Below are 21,296 nucleotides of genomic sequence, written 5' to 3' on the forward strand. Positions count from 1 at the left end.
CAAAGAAACGGCGACAGTTTCTAGCTTTCTAGCTACCAGCCACAGAATCCTGTGGCTGGTATGGGGAATGACACCTCACGAGAGGTCACCACACAGGTGAATGCAGTAGGGTCAGACAGGGATTCAGGTGTTCCCCAAGCCAACAGTCTGTTGACATCCGCGGTGAACCTCTGGACCTCTGACCTCATCACAGGGGGGCAGCCGTTGGAACCGGACAGTGAGATAAGTGACCTGTCTTTCATACATGCACTTTCACATGATGGGACTGGACTGAAAGAACTGCAACAGGCCGATCCAGATATTGCTACGGTGTTGGATTGGAGGGATTCTCGACCACCTCGGGGGCAGATGAGAGGCAGCTCCAGGTGGCTGCAGAAGTTATGGACTGAATATCCTCGTCTTTCTGTGGTGAATGGCCTACTCTGCCGGTGAGTGACTTCCTCCCTCACAGGGGGTGCTCAGTATCAAGTGGTCGTGCCCTCAACCCTTGTCCCTGATGTGCTGCACCATCTTCATGGAGGCCCTGTGTCGGCGCATTTCTCAGCGGAACGAGTGTGGGAACGAGCAAGGCAAACTTGTTACTGGCCCTCTATGTTCAAAGACATTTGACAGTGGTGCGAGCAGTGCCTCCCATGTCAGACCCGCAGAGCTCCTGTGCCTAAGCACCGGGCACCAATGGACGGGTCCCAAGCGACTCGACCATTCCAGAGAGTGGCAATGGACATTATTGAATTACCAGTGACTGCTAAGTGCAACAGATATGTGTTAGTAGTAGAAAACTACGTTTTTAAAGTTTTTAGACCTGTATGCTCTTCCTAATCAAACGGCCCAATCAGTAGCACAGTGTCTGTTTGAGGATTACGTGCTGGTACATGGCGTTCCAGAAGTGATTCACAGTGACCAGGGCCGGCAGTTTGAAGCTGGGGTTGTTCAAAGACTGTCAACTTTTAGGGATTAAGAATGGTTATCTGAAACAGGTGGCTTTTGCCTATAACACATCTGTTCATGTTTCCACTAACTCAGCCGTCGTCCTCCTCCTGAAGTCGACTACCATCTCTCTGCTGTTGGCCACGTTCAGAAGCAGGTTATTTCTACCGGCCCACTCCACAAAGTCATCCACTACTGCCCTGTACTCCTCCCGCCAATCCCTTATACACCCGACCACTGCAGAGTCATCAGAGAACTTCTGCAGATGGCATGACCCTGAGTTGTACTGGAAGTCAGTCAAGGTGAGCAGGAAGGGAGACAGAACAGTTCCCTGTGGGGCTCCAGTACCACTGTTCACCGTATCAGACAGCACACGGCCCAGTCGGACAAACTGTGGTCTGCCTGTGAGGTAGTCAGTGATCCAGGAGAAGGTGGACGCATTAACCCCCACCACCCGCAGCTTCTCACTCAGTAGCAGTGGTTGGATGGTGTTGAATGCACTGGAGAAGTCAAAGAAAGTGATTCTCACAGAGCCACCGGTTCCATCCAGGTGCGACTGAGCTCGTTGCAGCAGGTAGATGATGCCGTCGTCCACTCCCACATGGGGCTGGTATGCAAATTGCAGAGGGTCCAGTGATGATTTCACCTGCGGTCGGAGGCGGGCCAAGACCAGCCTCTCCAGCACCTTCATCACATTAGATGTGAGGGCAACTGGTCGGTAGTCATTGAGGCCAGATGGTGTCGTCTTCTTAGGTACAGGAACCAGGCACGACGTCTTCCACAGCACAGGGACTTCCTCCTGCTTCAGGCTCAGGTTGTAGAGATGTTGCAGGACATCAGACAGCTGGATGGTGCAGGTCTTCAGGACCCTGGGGCTGATGCCATCAGGTCCTGCAGTCTTGCCTTGGTGGAGTCTCCCAGCTGTCTTCTCACCTGGCCAGTCGTCACAGAGAGGGGGGGAGGGGGGACATAGTGTCGGTGGTGACAGAGTCCTTTGAAGTGGAGAGCTCTGAGTCCATGCAGCTCACCAGGGGGGACAGAGGGGGAGGTGTTTGGGAGGTGTGGTGTGTGGAGGAGACAGATGAGGGCTGTGAGCTAAACCTATTGAAGAAAGAGTTTAGCTCGTTGGCCCTCTCCAGGGAGCCCCCTGGTTGTCTACCTCCAACCTTGAAGCCAGTAATCTGCTTCATCCCCATCCACACCTCCCTCACATTGTTCTGCTGGAGTTTGGCCTCCAGCTTCCTTCTGTAGGTGTCCTTGCACTCCCTGAGCTTCACCTTCAGGTCGCGCTGGACTCTCATGAGCTCGTCCCTGTCCCCAGACCTGAAAGCTGCTTTCTTCTTGTTAAGAAGAACTTTCAGGTCACTGGTGATCCATGGCTTATTGTTATTGTTGAATTAGACACAGTATATTATCATAAATAAAATATACCTCTCTGAACGTGCAGACCAATTCACTGATGCTTAAATGAACCTATTGCTTCTTTGTCTGTGTACTGTTTTTACATCATATATATTTACTGTGTTTAATGCAATAGCTTATTTCAACTAAAACATCTCATCATGTTGCTTAACTATATTTAAATCATACACTTTTAATAAATATATGTGTAAATAGGTTATGAATTTGCTGTTAGTATCAGTGTTCACTGTATTTCAACTAATAAGACTTGTTGGTTTAATTCACTACATTTTAATAATATAGGCCTACTCACAATACATAGTTGGGATTGAGAGGTGGGGGGCTGGCGGACTGAGAGCATCGTGTGTAAGTATGTGTGTGTGCATGTGGGTATTTGATGTGACCCATCATCTTCATGTGTATATGTGCTGACATGGAGTCAGTTTAGAAGGATTGGGATATAAATGCATTATTTCATTTAAAAAGTTGATTTTTATTTATAGATAGTATTCATGTCATTTGCATGCAAAATAGGTCTACTCAATCAGCGGGAAAAAAATCCAACCCGCGGCAACACTTCAAAAGTAGCCCAATACTGCCGACATCTACTGCCGACATCTACTGCACCCTTTTATACAGATTTAATGGGGACATTATAATGTATCATTTCATATAGCACATGCTGTGGGCTGTATGGTGGTAGTACTGCTAATATTAATGATAACTCCATCATTAAGATTGGTCATTTTGTGTAACCTGGTAGATTGTTTGGGGAACAGGATTTGTTTTTTATTCATTTTTTATATTTTTGTTCAAATTCTTGTGTGTGTCAAATCCTTTGAGATGAAGGTTTTTAGGATTTAGAAAGGTACTTTCCACCTGCTGTCCTTGGGCAGACAGACACAAATACAATGCATGTAAAATACAATTTTCAATATAATAATAACATTACTAATAATAGTTATATTGTTACTGTAGGAATCAACTAATTGTCAACAGTTCTTTTTATTGAGTCAGCTCCACACATTCACTTTGCTCAGTAGGTGTTTTTTCCCCTAATTTAGCATGCAGAAGCAGAAACAGAAGTGTGACTCATCCTTCACAATCACTTACATATTTTTCATATCTTTAACTCACATGCTGTACCCTTCCCTTACACAGCTGCTTCTCCTATAGACTAACTGAGATACAAAAGGACTTGTGGCCTGAGAGATTAGTAGCAGCCACGGTTTTCATTTTTCTTTGTATGCTCAAAAATATGTATGCTATTGACGGGTCAAATCTAAACCGTACTGTCACAACAGATTATCTCCGCTGGCAAACCTCTTGAATAGAAGTAAAGCTCCCTTATTGCATCTCAGTAATACATGGAACCCCGAGCTACTATATTTCTATGATTCTTTTTTTCCGCTCACCCCTTTTATGTTTATTTCCTTCAAAGGGGATGATGCATCAAAGGCATTTTAAGAAATTCCATATGCCAAAGGCTGATAATCAGTGACAAAATAACTATCTATATATTCACCTCGCACAGCGGCAGCAGCAACAGAGGCACAGTTTAAGAGTGGAGCTGCAGAGCAGCAGCAGTCGGTCGCTCTCTTTCATTGTCTTCGCGGACATCTTTTAAATGAACGTTCTTTCTCACTGTTTGTCTGAGTAACAAAAGCTTTTGTTCCTTCTCCGTCAACACATTTCACTCCGACTTCCTTTCCCTCTAGACAACACTGATAACACCACCCCCGCTCCCACTCTTGCTCTGTTTTATGTGTCCTCTTCTGTCTGCCATTCTGCTTCTATTTCTTTCCCTTCCATTGCTTGGATTCATCACTTTAAATCCTGCCTCACCATATCCCCTTGTACTCGCTCCTTAAATGCCTATATCCCTCAAGCATCTGCTCTCCTGTTCTGCCCCCTCCCTTCAAAGTTGTTCCCCTTGCTCTGCTCACAAATATCTCTCTTTCCATTTTCTACCCCATTTTCTTCGTTGCCCTTGAGTTCGATGTTGGCATTTCAGGGACACAGAAAGGGTACATTATCTTCTGCGGGCCTCTCCCGAGACTTCCTGGCTCTTCTTTGCTTTCTTCTCCCCGCCACCTTCTCCTGCTCGGTCTCCCCGATGTCCTGCCATGTCACCTTGATGGCAGTACTATCTCACTAATGACTTGGTCACAAACCCAGCAGTCCCCTTGAAACAGACTGCGACATTATAAAAGGCAGCTCACTTCTAGAGTTCAGGTGGACACTTGAAGAAGTAGTCAAATACCAGTAGTCATGCTATTGTAAATCATGTTGTTCTTTGTAAACACATACCCATGGAAATGAAATATAATGAGGGTGTATATGTGTATTTTCAGAGCCTGGGTAGGGTTGTGTAGTGGGTACTGAAGTGTCCTGAGAACTCTTTGTCTCTGCTGAGACAACATTTTTTCTCTCTCTGGTACACATAAAGAGAAACATCATCTTTTAGCACATTGTGTCGGTTGTTATCAATGGCTACAGAAGTGCTACAGGACCGTCATGCTAATAATTAGTTATCACTTTTTATAATGCAGGATAATTTGGCAAACATGTAACATTTAAATGAGCGATGGTGCAGGTAACTTTATGTGAATGAGATGATGGATTTGGAGGATTGCAACCTCTGATGCTTAGCGAGCCGAGAGCATGGAGGCTGGAGGTGGAGGAGCATTGTGTGTAGTGAAAGACAACAATATGATAATGATAGGGGGGGTGTTTAACACAGAGGTCATGATTTACTACAGAGTGGCCTTAGGGAAAAAATATATGTGACATGATGTGGGAATAATAATGGAGAAAGAGGCCAATATATTTACTGGTTTGAAAATACATGTGAGAAGAGTGCTGAGTATACAGCCAATGTATAGTTGTCAATAGTACTCTTGATATACTTTCTTGCAATTAATTTGTTTGAAGATTGACTTCAAATGTAAATGTTAGGTAGGAGACATTAAAGCATCAAATCTTCATCCTAATTCCCTCATGCAATCAAGTTAAGTAACGCTTTCCATATTTGTATGTAACCACAGTTATACATACATAACTCAGTCCTTCAAAGATTACAGTGATTTCTGTTTGTTGGCTCATAGGGCAAAACTCTTCAGAATGACACAACCTAAAAATGAGATGGACCGCAGGAGGTTTGAACTGTTTAAACAAATAAACACATTGCTATGATATGATATGCATGATGTTTAGCTGAGAGATACAACTGAAATCATAGTGACATGATTAGCTAGCTTATTTCACAAGAGGAAACTGCTCTGAGTCCTACAGCAAGTGTAGAGTTTCTTTCTTCAACAAACGGTCTTTTTTTGTGGAGTTTAATTTGGGCCTTCTGGGAAGTTTCTCACCAAGTCAGCGTTAATTAACCATATCTAATCGTTATTGTTTCTCCTGGCACAATCTGACCGTTCCAGATATGAGAAGCCTTCTACCTGAATGTTTTTACATTGTTCTTTGCTAATAAAATGGATTAAGAAAATATAGACATATTTTGTATTTGTAAGATATGTGTTTGTCTCAGATCTTAGCTAATATTAGCAGGTTTTTTGATACCCTGAAACCAGATGCACAATGAACGTCTCATCCCACCTGAACATGATTGATTAAGCTGTTTGTCTACTTTTTGCAGCTTTACAAATTCCCAGGGTTTTCTTTTTTGCTGTTTTATTAGTTACTGCAAAGCTAATGTACAATAACACATCTTTCCTCTTTATCAATTCAGTTAGTAGATGACAGTTTAAATAACCACCTCGCCCATTGAACACATGGCCTTCGCTGTCTAATCTAGCTGCTCTGCCTGTTTTCCTCCAAACTTTAAAGGTGAACAGTGATATTCTTTAGTTCGTACGAGGAGCTGTGCTTCTATTACAATAAACTGGTATAAAACAAGGCTTTGAACATTAGCAATGATTATTTTAAAGCAACCGCTCATAACAGGCACAATGTTGCTATTAATACTAGTAGTATTTTTATCAAGCCATCACACACAATACAATAGGTGTAGCATGTATACAATCTACAATATGACTGAAAAGGTACAAGAGGAGCATAATAATGATATATGCCTATCCTACAATCTTATCAATTTAATCTACCCTTAAGAAAATAAAATATAAAAAAGAACAAAAATATATATAATTCACACTTGTAACACCCAAAATTGCTTTATAAACAATTATTCTAAAGGTTGATTCCCACACCTCCACACAATAAGATATGTAAGAAAGTATAAGTGGGCTTATAATTTAATACATGTTGACAGGATTGCTATTGACTGACATTTTACCATTAATATAGTGAATGTGTTGTCTCCTTGTTAATTTACAATCAAAATCAACCCCTAAAAAACTCCAAAAAACATTAATTTAGTTTTCATATTTCATATTTTATAAGAGACAATTCATTAACATCCAACTTATAGCAGGCATGTGGGAAGAAACATGTAGCATTGTTACAGCTATGATTGCCGTTTTTTTTGTGTGAATGTATTTCTTAGAGAAACATTGATTTCATGTGCCAGTCTGAAGGACAGCTGTTGATGTGAAACCACCTGCCGTAAAAGTGTCGCTCGATGTGTGGACTTGGAGAGTGTGCGTCAGCTGCAGCCTTGTCTTGATTAACTCTCCTCAGAGGATTTTACCGTGTGGCTTTAAGTGACACTGCGGTCTCTGATGGCACAATGTAGAATCCTCGTTTGAGGGAAAGCAGAAAAGGAACAGCGTGGAGTGAACATGAGTCCTCCCGGTACTCCTCGTCAGGTGATCAGCGTGCCGGTGAGAACTTCCCTCTATAACAACCTTCCCAGGTGTAATTCAGTAATGTGCCTCAACCCAGCAAAGTGAATCCATGTGCAATGTATTACTGTCACCTGCCTACGTCCTGGGAGGAGGCTTGAAGACCGTTACGTCTTTTGTTCTTTACATTGAGCGCTGTATTAAGTGTCTCTGTCAAGCGTGTCAAATTGATACTAGAAAAAAGTAACGGGGCTGGCATTCGTTCATATTGTCACACAGTGCCGGTGTGCTCCAAGGCGTGAGAGACACAAAAAGGAGCCGAACATGAAAGTTCTGAGAGACAATTGATGATGAGTTGGGCCTGAACAAAGCACTAATCACCAAGTGTTGTACCTTCTTCAGAAATATGTCAGTAAGCTCAAGATGTGGTGTTGAAAGGAACAGCGGAGAAGCGGCAGAGACAGAATTGGGCACACATCATGACTTTTACTGGTGTAAGTTTTGACACACATGTAGCTGTGTGAATTTTGCTGTCACATTAGATCAGGGTGCTACAAGAATTAACAGGACCTGTCGGCGCTCCTGCTGTTGCCTCTGAACTTAGAGCTTTGATTTCTGCGTTGGAGTTAGAACTGAACTGCTCTCTTTGTGTTGTAAATACCAAAATAGATTTTTTTCCAAAACCAGAATGACAATGACTATCCGGAGGCCACGCAAAGACACAGAGTGTGAAAATCGAGGCCACAGCTGTTGACTTCTCACAATCATTTTGAATCTCCATCTCCACTTCCTTCCCCTTTCATAGGAGACCTGGCATCAGAGGATGAGTACCTGGAAATCCCATCTATCTCCAGACAGAGAGCAGGGACGTATGAATGCACAGCCGTCAACGATATTGACACAGACGTCCAGACCGTCGACATCACCGTCAACTGTGAGTCCACTGCTTGGCTGAAGAATTTAAACATTTTGTATTAAATTGAATTAACAATGTTGAAACAATTAGTCAATTTATCAACGAGTCTTTTGGCAGAAAAATAATATACAATCATAAAATCATGTAAATAACTTATGAAGAAAAAAAGTGCTGAATATTTTCAGGTTGAAGTTTCTCAAATATGAGCCTTTGCTGCTTTTCTTTGTCTCATATCATTATTATTATTATCATACTCATACTGATTTAAATTTTGGAATTTAAGTATTGCAGCTTTAAACAAAATGTCTTATCATTGACTCAATTTATTTATGGACCCTGTGTTGAACCATTTTCTAAATTGTAGTGGACCGAGAGAAGGCTTGCTTCAGTTTGGCATTATCTGCTGCACTGTTTGTGTTCCAATTGGAAGTATTGCTGCAGTAAATCAAATGTACTTTCTGGAGTCATGGAGAAGTATGAGGTTATTAGTATTTGAGCCGCTTTTATGTCAAGTGCTGCTGATTATAAGAGTGTGATTTTAAAGGTTTATATCTAATATTATATAGCAGGGCTAAAACTATTACTTGATTAATCAATTAGTTGATAGACAGAAAATGTATTTGCAGCGATGTTGGTAATCAATTTATCATTTGACTCGTACTTTTCAAGCAAAAATCCCGATCTAATTGAAACTATTTTCTATAATGTTATTGTTGAAGCCATTAATCATTAAATCAAGAAAACAATCAGTAGATTAATTGAGAGTTACGACATGGCCGCATAGTCACCATTGTTTACCGAGGCACACAAAGCCCAGAACAAAAGGGGAGTATTTGGGATCCACGACTGGACCGAAGTCCACATTTTGCTCAAACAGCTACAATAGAATCTATTAGATCATTTTGCTTCTCTGCTGCAGGAGACACAGGATGGATTGTAACAAATGAAACCCTGAACAGTTAATTCCATCTCACCAGTGTAAGAAATACCATACATGATTTGAACTCCTACTTCCTGTTCACTCGTGGTCATGCTGTAGATCATCATGGCTTAGAGGAGAGAAGGCCATCAACCCGTCTCCTGATAACCTTGACTCGTCCTGATCTCAGTGCTCTCATGTTGTTGCTCATAGATGCTCCAGCTGTATCGGAGGGCAGAGACATCGGAGTGACTCTGGGCCAGAGAGGAGAGCTGGAGTGTGAGGCTGATGCCGTGCCTGAGGCAGACTTTGAGTGGTTCAAAGATGACAGAAGGTAATTAGTTTTACATTAGAATTTTACGTGAGGCAAATGGAAGAAGTGTGTATGTGTGTGTGTGTGTGTGTGCGTACGTGTTTGTCAGTTTTCACAGTTATTGATGGTCATTGATCAGCTTTCAGTCATACAGCCATTAAGATTACTGCAAATTGGTCCTAGTCGTTAATTAAATTACTATTATTATTGCACTCAGGCCCATTGGTAATTGGGCAAGTGACTTCACATTTCACGTTGCACTCACTGTGTACTTTCTCACATCTAGGATCCTCAATGGCCTCGATAGCATGGAGATTATGAATTCTGGATCTCTGTCGAAGCTGACATTTTTTAATGTGTCCGATGGAGATTACGGGAACTACACTTGTGTCGCACTCAACAAACTTGGGAGCTCTAACACAAGCTTCCTTATGTATGGTGAGTACAGGAATATGGTACATCTAGTATAGTACTACAGAGAGGGAAGTATAACTAAAATGCTGTAGTTTATCTGTTAAGTGTATGTTTTAATAAAAGTAATAATATTAATAGTTCACAACTTTTTTCTGCACGTTACGTCATTTAGCTTCTATCAGTTTAATTCAACCTTTATCCATTTCCTTTTATCCAAAGCTGTTACATTTACTGTTATATGCACATAAATATTTCCCTATTTATGACTCAAAAAGAAAGTAATGCATTTATGTGCAGGCAGCCACAGATTGTTTGGAGTAAATATACAATGCTGAAAGATGAAAGATAAGATTTCACTTCATTTAGTTCAGACCATTAATGTATTAAGATAACTTGATACTGTTCCATATTAATTCTACTACACCTAAAACGTTGTCAGGCCTCCACCTCTTCGGTCCTGTAGAGCATGAGAGTCCTTCTCTAGCTCAGCCAGCTGACATCCTGCTCTCACTATCCAATGAAGAGATGCACTACTTAAAGGATTCAGTCAGTGACAATAGTGATCTCTCTCACACACCAGGTGCCAAATATCCTGCAAATATAGTGAGGAGCATTAAAGTACAACACATCTCCGTCAGAAAAGGGGCTTCTTTGGGTTAGTGGGCTAAGAAGCCCCTCAGTGTGTGTACACTGTATCAGCAAATGTGTCATCACAACTTCATCAACACTGAGTGACTGTCAGCGTTAAAATACTGTAGTGTTTCAGCTTTGAACTTGAATTCAGCCACTATTTTGGCACTATTACCAGTTTGAACACTCAAGTATGCCACTGTGCAGCCACAATGTTAAAAGTCTATTCAGCAGCATACGTTTCATGCTTTTCACAAGTGCTGTCAATGATTTGTTGCTGCTCTGTTTCCAATATGTTGCTCTGTTCCATTTCTTTCCCTGGTGTAGTCGTAATTGAACCCACTAGCTCAACGCTATTGCAAGGTTAGTATTCTGCACCAGCATGCGCTTCAACTGTTGATGGAAAGTATTAACTGCATGCTGGCACATGACCAACCGCCATTTTCCCAAACTGGAAGTCAGGCTGCACTGTCACTGGAGCTATACGCAATGTCTGACATGAAGAGACAAATCCATTCTGGGCTCTTTGATCATTGAGCTGTTTGTCATTACTCTTTGTTCTCTTCATGAATTGACATGTTAGTGTTCATGTGTGGCAGGCAGCAGGAATGTCAAAGCAAACCACCATACGAATGTCACATGAACTTTTGTGAAATTGGCCATCACAACCCGTTTTGCTAACCATGTTTCATCTTCTCCTTTGCAACCCTAACCGCCTCACTGTGTGACACGGCTTCATTTTCATTTTTGCATGCTCTTCTTTCCAATGTAAGTATTCCTCATTTTTCATTATCATCGTTTGTGCTTGTGCGAGTGCTTTTGCCTTCAGTTATTGCTTTTCAACTGTACGTCCAACACAGAAAATTGTGAAAAGCAGACACAGAAAGTTGTAGAACCTTACTGCGAGCTAAACGTTCCTTGTATCTGCCGAACAGTGATAGCAGATTGTAGCTATCTGGTGTAGATGAGCCCTGTGTGTTTTTAGAACAAGCATGTGGAGCCGTGGCGATAAACACCTCGCCCATCATGTCATTTAATGTGTCCTTGTGACTGGTGGTTGCAGCATCTTGTCAGCAGAACCACTCCATTAACACAACATAATTGTATTAATGGCTTTGATTTTGACTACGAGTGAACGTCATTATTGTAATTAGCCATATGCAGGATTACGGATAATCCACTGTGGCAGGGTAATTGGATATATGCCCCAAAGGAAACTGTGGTGAACTCATGGAAATCCAAGGGAAATGAGAAGTCATTGTGTTCCAAGCTTCAAAGAAAAAAGTTCAAATGTGTCCTCAATCCTCATACAATGCATCTTTTTGGATGGAACTTGCCTCATCCCTGAAAACAGCATGATGAAACTATTATGTGTTATAGTTTTTATCATTGTGAAATTGTCTTGTTTTTTAGCTGTGCAAACACTGTAATACTAGAATAATACATAAACATTTTATTATAAATTACTCAAAAGATTACCTTTTTAATAAATCGAAGGCCAATAAAATAAATAATCTATAATCCCCATTATATTTTGTTTCTGTTGTAGCCTGATGAATAAGAATGAGATGGACCACTTTTATTAGAAATGAGGAACCAAAAATGATCTATTGGTCTTTATAGTTTCATTTATCGTTCTAAAGTGATTCTCAGTTGGTCGGAATGGAAACCTGCTGAAAAATACACTTACAAGTGCTGTTCTTCACATAGTTTACACTATATGTATATTCTATATTTCATATATTTTACTGTAGTCAGATTTAATGCTAATCTCAACCAACTCATTAATATTGATCCATATTAATTCTGCTGCCAGTTACAACTGACCAAAGCAAAGCTGGAAGTGAAAGCATCATTTTAACTAAATCCTGTGTGTTATTACGAGCAGTTCTCAGAACTAAGAATGCCCTTTTCAAAGATAGAATGACCTTCTTTAAGCAATAGATGCTGAGCAATAGTCAGTGCTAATCCTTCGTGCTGCACTGGATGCTGCAGACCATGCCATTCTGATCATCCCACTCAGAAGCGAGTGCTAGCAGCAGCACTAAATAGCTCACCTTCTGCCTCACTAATGGAAGCTTTACTGTATCATTGTCATTTTAAGTGTTCATGTATGCTTCCGGAAAATGACTGATTCCTTTCTCTGGTCTCCTGCTTCCTTCCCCCTTTATCATCCAAATAATTATGAATCCATATTCAGCCATTTCTGTTGAAGAAAACAAGTATTCACGACATAATGCTTGTTGATTATATACTGAAGGTATCACACATGTCTATACTTTAGCAAGAGAGAACCGACCAATACAATACGGTTGATATGCATACCATTTCTATTTAGGAAATAAATAGAGATTCTAGGAATGTTGTCTGCATATGAGAATCATTGCAAGCTGATAATGACATCAATAATATATGTTGGGGACAGAGATAGAACCTTGAGGTTCTCCATGCCACTGATGTAGTGTCTCCTTGTCTTAGGAGTGCTGCAGGAATGAATCCTCAAACAGGGACATAAATAAGCAGCTTTATGCTTCTGGTTCCCTCCTCTCAAATTCAATGTGTTTCATTCCTCAGTGGCGGAGGCATTATGTTTTCTAGTTGTCGGTCAGTCCATTCGTCCACACATCCGTCTGGTTCATTTTTGTGAACCAGGAACGACTTTCTTCAAATTTGACACAAATGAACGATGAACTGATTAGAATGTGATGGTCAAAGGTCAAAGTTCACTATGACCTCTCAAAACACATTGATGGCCATGACTCTAGATATGCTTGATAAGACCATTTCACATAAAGGTTTATTAAAATAGATAAATAAAAGTATAAAGTGAGGACATTTTGTGCCTGCAGTGAGTGTCATTTACAACATTCATTAACATCATCACAGGCAGCGTTGTGATCGTACAAGTGAGATGCTGCAGATACATTCAGTTTAAACATTGTGCAACTTGCAGGTATATTCATAAAAAATGTTTCCTATATATACTGTAAAAAATATGAAGTAAAAATTCAGATCTCATTATGTTTCTCTATAAATGTATTTGCTGTGGCAAATTGTATGTGAATCCCAATCCACAGAGGTACTTCAAGTCCTTAGAGTCTCTCAAAGTCTCAGAAACATAATCTCCACGTTAATGTCATGTGACTAATAAAACCTTGTAATCCATACCTCCCATTCCCCAGTAAACAATACACAGAAATGACTGTGATAACTACAATCACTAATTATGTACACTGGTTTGCATGTAGAAACTACAGATACACTTTAATAATACGGTGTTTTCACAAACAGAACTACAGATGTGCGCTGCTAAAGTCACAGTATTCCCCTTTAGACTCCTGCTGGAAGATAGGAAGTTCATTTAATAACTTACCTCCAGTAGTGATCACACAAAGAGGAAAAAACAACTTCAATGGTGAAAGTTACCCAAGTGTTTTGCTTTTCTTTTCCTGTCAGGACCGAGAGCAGTTCAGGATGGTAGCGGCGGCGCGATGGGAGTGCACTCACACACCTGTCTCCTCTTCTTAGTGTTTCTGCCGTTCCTGCTCAGAATTTGAAGAGGAATGGATTTGAACACAAGTATTTTGTGTCTGTGTGTGTGTGTGTGTGTGTGTGTGTGTGTGTGTGTGTGTGTGTGTGTGTGTGTGTGTGTGTGTGTGCGCGCGAGTGTGTGTGTGTTTTGTTTTGTTTTTTCAACCGGAACCATAAACTGGTGCACAGTGAGTGCATGAAGTATCCTGCTACATAATGATGTTGACCCACTAAATAACTTAAAAGGTTTCTGTTGTTTTTTTGTTTTGTTTTTAGATTTCAATGATGTAACAAATGCTTCACAGAAATTGAATTATGTTGGAAATGTTCTCTCTAAATTATATTAGTCTGGATTATCTCTTTTTTACTCATAGTATGTCTGAGAGAAAAAAAGATTTTTTAATTGTGGTGTCTCTTATTCAAATTGATTTGTCTTCATTTTTGAACCGCATTGCATATTCATCTCAACTCCAGGAAAAGGCAAATGTACAATAAGTATGAGAAGTGAATGTTAAACACCTGAAAGTCAAAGCGAGACAGTGAAGCAGGAGGATGTAGGTTTCCCTGAGGCTGAAAGCCTGCTATTGTCATATTTGAATGTGTAATGATTATCATTCCGTCTGGTTGTTGAAACAGAATCGTTTTTGATGTGTTATGCTAATCTTTTAATTCTATTTTTTTCAGTTATATTTAGTTTTAAATATTTTTGAGAAGGGAAAATATGAAGTTGTAATTATTTAGGACAAATATCTTAGTTTTATGTATTTTTTTCTGAACACAAAAATGGTGTCAAGAATACTTACGTTATAATTATGTAGTTAAAAATGGAGGGAGAGTCGGCTCCACTTGTGTGACTTAAGTAATGCAAATGTATTAATGCTGTTGCTACTTGTTTGAACATCATGCCGTTTCTACACAACAGTTATTTGAGGAAATGTTTCTGTTCATGTTGCAAAGCAGCACTGGAGGCTCAGAGGCCACTCAGTCACATCATGTTAATAGAAATAAACACCCTTTGCATGTGTTTAGACACCAATAACCCAAAGACTAGCAGCTCACACAGCACCACGCTTCATTGGATTTCTGTTTCTAGTCCGAACACATGGACACCGTTTCCATACACAAAGAAGAGGGTAAACATGTTTTAATATGGGTTTAACATTGAGTCATTGGGAAATCTAAAATAACACACCTTTGAACCAAAATGTACAGTATGTGGTTTATGACTGTGAGATGCTCATTCTGAACATGACATTCCAGCTCTTATTGAAAAGAAAAGAATTGCAGGCTTACTGTACAGAATGCGAGCCGATTGCAATAACCGACAGTGATCGGAGGTCCGAGTAAAAAATACTACACCTGCTCTTATCGCTTCATATGCGGCTGGCGTTGTCAGAGAGGAGAGGATATGTTAGAAAACAAAGAAATCATACCTGTGTTTTATCATGGAGGATCAGTACACACAGAGGATCTGCAGCGAACAGGACGAACCTCCGTTATTTAGTTATGAGCGTGAGGATTTTATGCAACAATCAGAAACCTCTCACAACACACCGGCAAGAATTAAAAGCCGGTGATTTGTCTTTTTCAAGTCTATTGTGTTGGCAAACAATTTACACCAACTGCCACACTCAGGTTCGCCCCGGCAGCGAAGAAGAGCTGAGTGACAGTAACAAAAACGTAGGATTTTGTTGTAAAGGCTACTGTTTTTTTTTTTTACAATGTGGAAGGTCTTTTTTTAGACATCATGCCTGTTTGTGTTTGTGAACGTACAAACACAACCGTCTACCGGCTGCACTGCACAGCATCGGACTGTGTGCAGCACTAGAGGATTTGCATGATTCCATTCACACAACATCAAACAGGAACAGCGAATTACATCAAATTAGTGTGCGTCTGTTTAGTGGCGGGACAATGATGCGTTTCTTATTATTCCTCGGCTCCGATTGAGTGTTTTCACATGTGGTTATTTTTAAATGAACACGCGGCAGAACCAATGATCTCTGCTCTGTTCACACTCACCTTTTCCTCCCTCTTCCCCTGGCTTGCCTCAGCTCTGGTGGGCTTGTAGTCTTTCATCCATATGCACACACTTCAATTTGTCTTTTTAACTCATTTAGCCTCATCGTGGGTCTTGGGGACAACAAGGTTTGTGCTTCTCAATGTCAAAATGAGCCAAATCAAAACGGCATGAAACAGATTGGAGCATTATTGAAATTGATCAGAGTAATCATCAGCTGAATCTGACGGGCTAATCACGCTTTGTTTTCACACACAAGACAATGAGAGGGAGAGAGAGGGAGACTTCATCTCCAGCACAGTGATGTTTGGAAATGGTAATTATTCCTCCCGGCTGAAAGGATGGCACCACTGATCCCACGTCTGTATTGCCACAAGATTAACCACATTTAAGATGAACTGAAGTCAGATCACCTCCCCACATTGGGGTCCCTTCAGAGGAGTTTGCATGAAGTGGTTGCTGTCAATATGCACAAGCAATCACAGTCTCGCTGCTTTGAGTTCCCTTGAATGGTCGGAAAGGGAGCCAAATGTGCTGAACACCTCGCTTAATAGTCCGCCTGGAAATATCACTTCACAAACACACACACCTCATTTCTTCTCTCTCTCACACACACACACACATTTTACTGAAGTAAGACAGTTTCTTGTTTATTTCTTTTGTAGGACAGCCAAGCACACGTAAAAACTGCTCATTGATTTTTATCTTTTTACTACCTCTGAGCAGTTGCTCAGCAAGTTGCCCAATTATTTAACTACGCAGCGATCACCACTTAAAAGTACTATTTATTTACATGTGTTCACGGGTGTGTATTTGAGTGGGCTGTAATGTTCACACCCTCGCTAACACCACACCGCTGTACTGTCAGTATAGTTTCTCCAGGAGCATCACATCACTCCACAGGTTTATGAAAGGACAGCGCAGACAACTGCATTCCATTGCTTTGTCCTTAATATCTGTCATATTGTTTTTTGATGACATATCAAATATAGTATAATTTCTCGAGCCAAGCACACTGAGGACAAACCCATGTGAGCGCGTACCTTTAGAGCAGATTAGTATAAACCAGCAGGGCTGCTGTCAAAATATATCTCTAGATGAAATGAGAATGAATGGGTTTTTCCTCACACGTAACCAGCGGTAAGGAGGTTGCTGTTTAACTGACTTCATCTAATAATCAACCTAATAATAGCAATGCCATATGGTTATTATGGCAACGATTGAGAGTACTGAGAATCACAGACTACCAACCAAAAGTCAGCATGTTAATATTCTGACTTAAGATGATCATTAAGAGGAACCCCGGCAGTTCTCAATGTCAAACAAGCATGTTGTTTTTGAGCTCTGATGAGATATGCGGTCACAGTGAAGCACTGAGCCCAAGAAGCCACATCGAGCCAAAGAGCAGTCTGGTCTCTGATCTGAGGATGAGGTATTCTGCCTTTTCAGAGGAGATGGAAACAGTCGGCAAACCTGTCAGATCACGGCTGGAAATCCCGCTAGATCCTATTCCTAAGGTTTTGGCCTTGGCCACATGCAGCTAAAAGAAAAGTACCATCTTCATTTCCTTGATCTCAAATCCCTGCTGTTCTAAACGTGTAACAACAGAAGGCGTGTGGAGAAAACCTATGCGGGCTGCTTCTTTAAAGGCTTCACTTGGATTCTCTTCTGACCTGAGGCCTTTCGCATTACTTTGCACCAGTGTGCTCTCTGCATTATGGGCACTGGCAGCCTCAAGGTTAGACGAGCCGGCTTGCAGAGCAGTTAAACAAACAATCACATTTCAGTTTGTGAGACAGTGGGAAGTTTTGTGTTGCGTAACACAGCTATTTGCCATGTTATGGCTCATATAGTTGAGAAAACTCTAATAAGCTCCCAGTTGGCCTTTATGTTGTCCTATTAGCTGGACTCGTCCTCCATTCTATAAGTCTCACAAAGTGTGATGATTTTAATTGTTAGAATAATATAAAGTTAAAACTGACATTGTTTCTCCCTGTGCTGTATGCTTCCCACAGCTACATATGACATGCATCACTGTCAGGCAAACTGAGCACAGAAAGTGTTGATGTACCTGTTTCTATGAGAAATGAGCAACTTAATACAATAATTTACCGTCTCTCTCTTTGTCAGCAGGCGTACTGCAGTTTCTTTCTGACTGGCATTAAAACAAGTCTGTGCTTTCTTATTAGAGCAAACGCTCCAAACTCCCACCAAGCATGACTTTTAAAAAAAAGATATACACACTGCAAGCCCCGTTCAAGCCAAACTTATAATGATAAGACCAAGCAAAGGAAGAGGATCTCGGACATATTTCTGATCCAACCCCAAAGTTCAGCTAGGAAACTGCACTAAGAAGGCCTGAATACACTTAACTTCTCCTGTTCTGACTCCAGTCAGGCAATTCTGAATCACAGGCCATGAAGGCTTATATTTTGGTAGTAGCGCTGCATACGTATGGTGATATGACCAATTCCATTGTCTGTTTAAAGACTGCAGGATTGCAGGACTCATTCTCTCTCTCCCATGCTCCAACCTGGCCCATGTTGGCTTGGGCACAGCTATGGCTGGAGGGTTTTTCTTCATCTCCATATGTGCAAGGCAAGAGAGCAGTCTCTGAAGAATATTTGATACCAGTTAAGAAAAGTGACTTGTATTGCACCTATCAGATAGTACTATTCATTTTAGGTGTTTTGTGACATTTGTGTGTTTTGCATTGGAGTCTGGAAGAGATCATTTTTGGATGTGAACTTTGGTTAGACATGAGCAATCCAACCTTTGCTTCAGCTGCCAGGGGGATTATCATAGCAGACCCATGAAGTAGTCTCATGATCTGTTGGGGTTTATTTTGAATGATTCACAAACAGAAGATTCTGCCCTTTGCCTGGTTACAAGTTCACAGGGCTCTCTTCAGATTGGATTGTTTCCAAGTGGAGGGGGACCTCATGCTATTTGACTCCCTGCATTGTAAAGGATTGTTGGTTCATATGTATTTTCTTGATGAAAAGTGTGTGCTCATATTTAAGACTGACAATAATAAAATGTTGTGTCTTAAAATTGTGTGTTGTGCATATATTGTTGGAGTTGTTTTCAGCTTGTATTGCCCACAGTGGCATCTATCCAGGAACAAGACAAACCTATTGATTTTTTTGATCCCTAAGAAGTCCTGAGGACTGAGCTCATTATGGTCTGTCCGCTACATTACCAATAACTGTTAACTGCAGTTTTCCAAATGACACCAGTGTGTCTTTAAACCTGAACACAGTGTATTTTTTAAGGGTTCTGGTACATTAATTATGTACACCCGCAGCAGGAGGTCTGCCATAACTCTGTGATGGTGTCTCTCTTTCTCTACTGTAGCTGCACGCAGAAGCTATTTCCTATTCTCATTCTTCCGCTCTATAGATGATACATGCAACAAGAATCTGGAGGTTTCCACTGTTAATTGTCGATGGTAGTGGTGCTTGTGAATAATAATATAAAGCATGTCTATGATATGTAGAGTATTTCAGGTTTTGGGCTTTTTATTGCATTTTTGTTAAGCAGTGACAGAAAAATGTCTTTGCAGTTGGTAGCACACTGTTGTACTTCAGACTCGACAAATATTTAATTCATGCAAACATCTGCTCTCTGCAGCTGAGAGTTGCTCCATACACCAGAGACTGAATATAGTGTTAGAAAAATAAAATAATGCCTTATGTTAAAGGCCAGTGTCTCTCAAATCAAAGCTAACACAGAAATGCACAATGTCAGGCCATTCCAAGATGATTAACTGCATTTCTGTGGCAGTATTGCTCTGTACTACTACCAATACCACTCAACATGTTTTGACTTTTTGTCACTAAAGAACAATAAAACTGAGCATTCAAGGGACACAGCTGAGCACAAAACACTGAAACCAACACCATCTGGTAAGAATTGCAGCAAAGAAAGGGTGTGTTCACACCAAGCATGTTTGGATCTAGAATATTTGAATGCTGCAAACTCAGTACTTGTTCGAACCAGAAAAAGGCACAGCGAAATCCAGTCCACCCTGTAAACAAAAGTGGAGCTTCAAGCTTGGTGACCTATTGGCTTTTGAAGAGGCTTCCGTTGATTGGTGCTAGTTTTGTTCAGAGTCAGGCTATATTTAATGGGATGGTGCAAAAAAGCTTCCCCCACATTGTACTCTCAGGTTCTCTGTTGCATTACAGCACAGTCAGTGTTTTGTAACTAGTTAACAGCTCAACAAAACTGAACTTTGTGAAAGTACTAAATGTTCTTAGTTTCCGCAAGCAAATCCACTGATTGGGGCAATTGCATTGGAATCCATTGTTGGCATTCCAGAATCTGATAGGACAGAGCCTTGACTTGAGCCTGATTTACAGGTGGCAGTTAAAGTAAACAGAAAATATAAAAATGTCCGAATCACAACGTTGGTAATGTACAGTGTAACGTTGCCTTCCCATAACAGCAGTGGTGCAGATATTTTCAACACGGGTGTGATGAACAAACATTTAGAAAATCAGTTTTAAGTGAATTTAAAAGAAAAACGTTCTGCGTGTTGATAATACTAACGTAACATGCTTTGGTGGGGACAAAACGGAAACAGGACAGTGATGTCTGCTGTGGGATGCTTTCACTTCAAGTGTTGTTGCTTTTTTGTAATCGGTGATCAGCCCTAAGTCTTAAAGCACAGCATTTGAAGAAAGATATTTGGACCTGCTTTTGGAACTAGGGGACACATCAGTCAGCAATGTGATAATTTATCCAGAGGGAAACATGAATGTGTACCAAATTTCATGTTGATCCATTTAAATAAAGCTTTAGCATAAGTTCAGTCAGGAAGACTATACTCTTGCATGCTTAGGGCCGTAGTTTATTTCTCATACATCTGCCAGTCACTCCTCACGCAAGCTCACGCATTTCCCTGCTGTCATTGTTCGAGGCTGTCAATCATGATATCAGCTGTTTAGATCAGCTGGTCTCTTCTATCCAATAGCACAATGAAACAATGACATGGTTAGCCTATCATCTTGCTGCTGTCTCTTTTAAATATGATTATCTCTCTACCTTCAGTAAGTTCATGCTGCTGTTACGCACCCCTTCATGACGTTGAGATTGCTGTTACACGCGCTCTACATCAGCCCGGTGTCTGTGTGTTTTCATTACGAACCGACGCAATTAGCAAATGTCCATGTTACCTTTTTCCAGTCTCATTTGTAGGAGTACGCCGACGCCCAGTTTCTCAGCAGAGAAAGCATCTTCATTCCCTGCCTTCGAATCTCACCAGTTACTCCGGGTCATTCTGTGCAGGTATCAACCTGATCCATAGACCTGATCTATAGAACTATGTGGTGTCCTTGATAACTATGATCTGACTCAGCATGTGACCCACCCACAACAGGGGGCACACTCTAGACCTAATCATCACCAAAGGTGTAAACATTTCCAAGGTTGCTGTGACTGATGTTGCACTCTCTGATCATTTC

The 21,296-nt window shown here is 40.9% G+C and overlaps 1 protein-coding gene across 3 annotated transcripts in view; it reads left to right on the forward strand.

Moving 5' to 3' along the window:
- The window catches only part of ntm (neurotrimin), a 465,347-nt gene extending 451,121 nt beyond the window's left edge, over window positions 1-14,226 (forward strand). For all 3 annotated transcript variants that reach the window (XM_076102227.1, XM_076102226.1, XM_076102228.1), the window contains 5 exons: window positions 7,891-8,019; window positions 9,134-9,254; window positions 9,520-9,671; window positions 10,605-10,640; window positions 13,734-14,226. In XM_076102227.1, coding sequence (XP_075958342.1) covers window positions 7,891-8,019; window positions 9,134-9,254; window positions 9,520-9,671; window positions 10,605-10,640; window positions 13,734-13,834 — 539 coding nt within the window. In that variant the 3' untranslated portion in view covers window positions 13,835-14,226. The remainder of the gene's footprint in view (window positions 1-7,890; window positions 8,020-9,133; window positions 9,255-9,519; window positions 9,672-10,604; window positions 10,641-13,733) is intronic.
- Window positions 14,227-21,296: the final 7,070 nt, after the last annotated feature.

Source organism: Anarhichas minor, unplaced genomic scaffold (genome assembly GCF_050575085.1).
Source record: "Anarhichas minor isolate MPS153535 unplaced genomic scaffold, ASM5057508v1 ptg000027l, whole genome shotgun sequence".
NCBI lineage: Eukaryota > Metazoa > Chordata > Actinopteri > Perciformes > Anarhichadidae > Anarhichas > Anarhichas minor.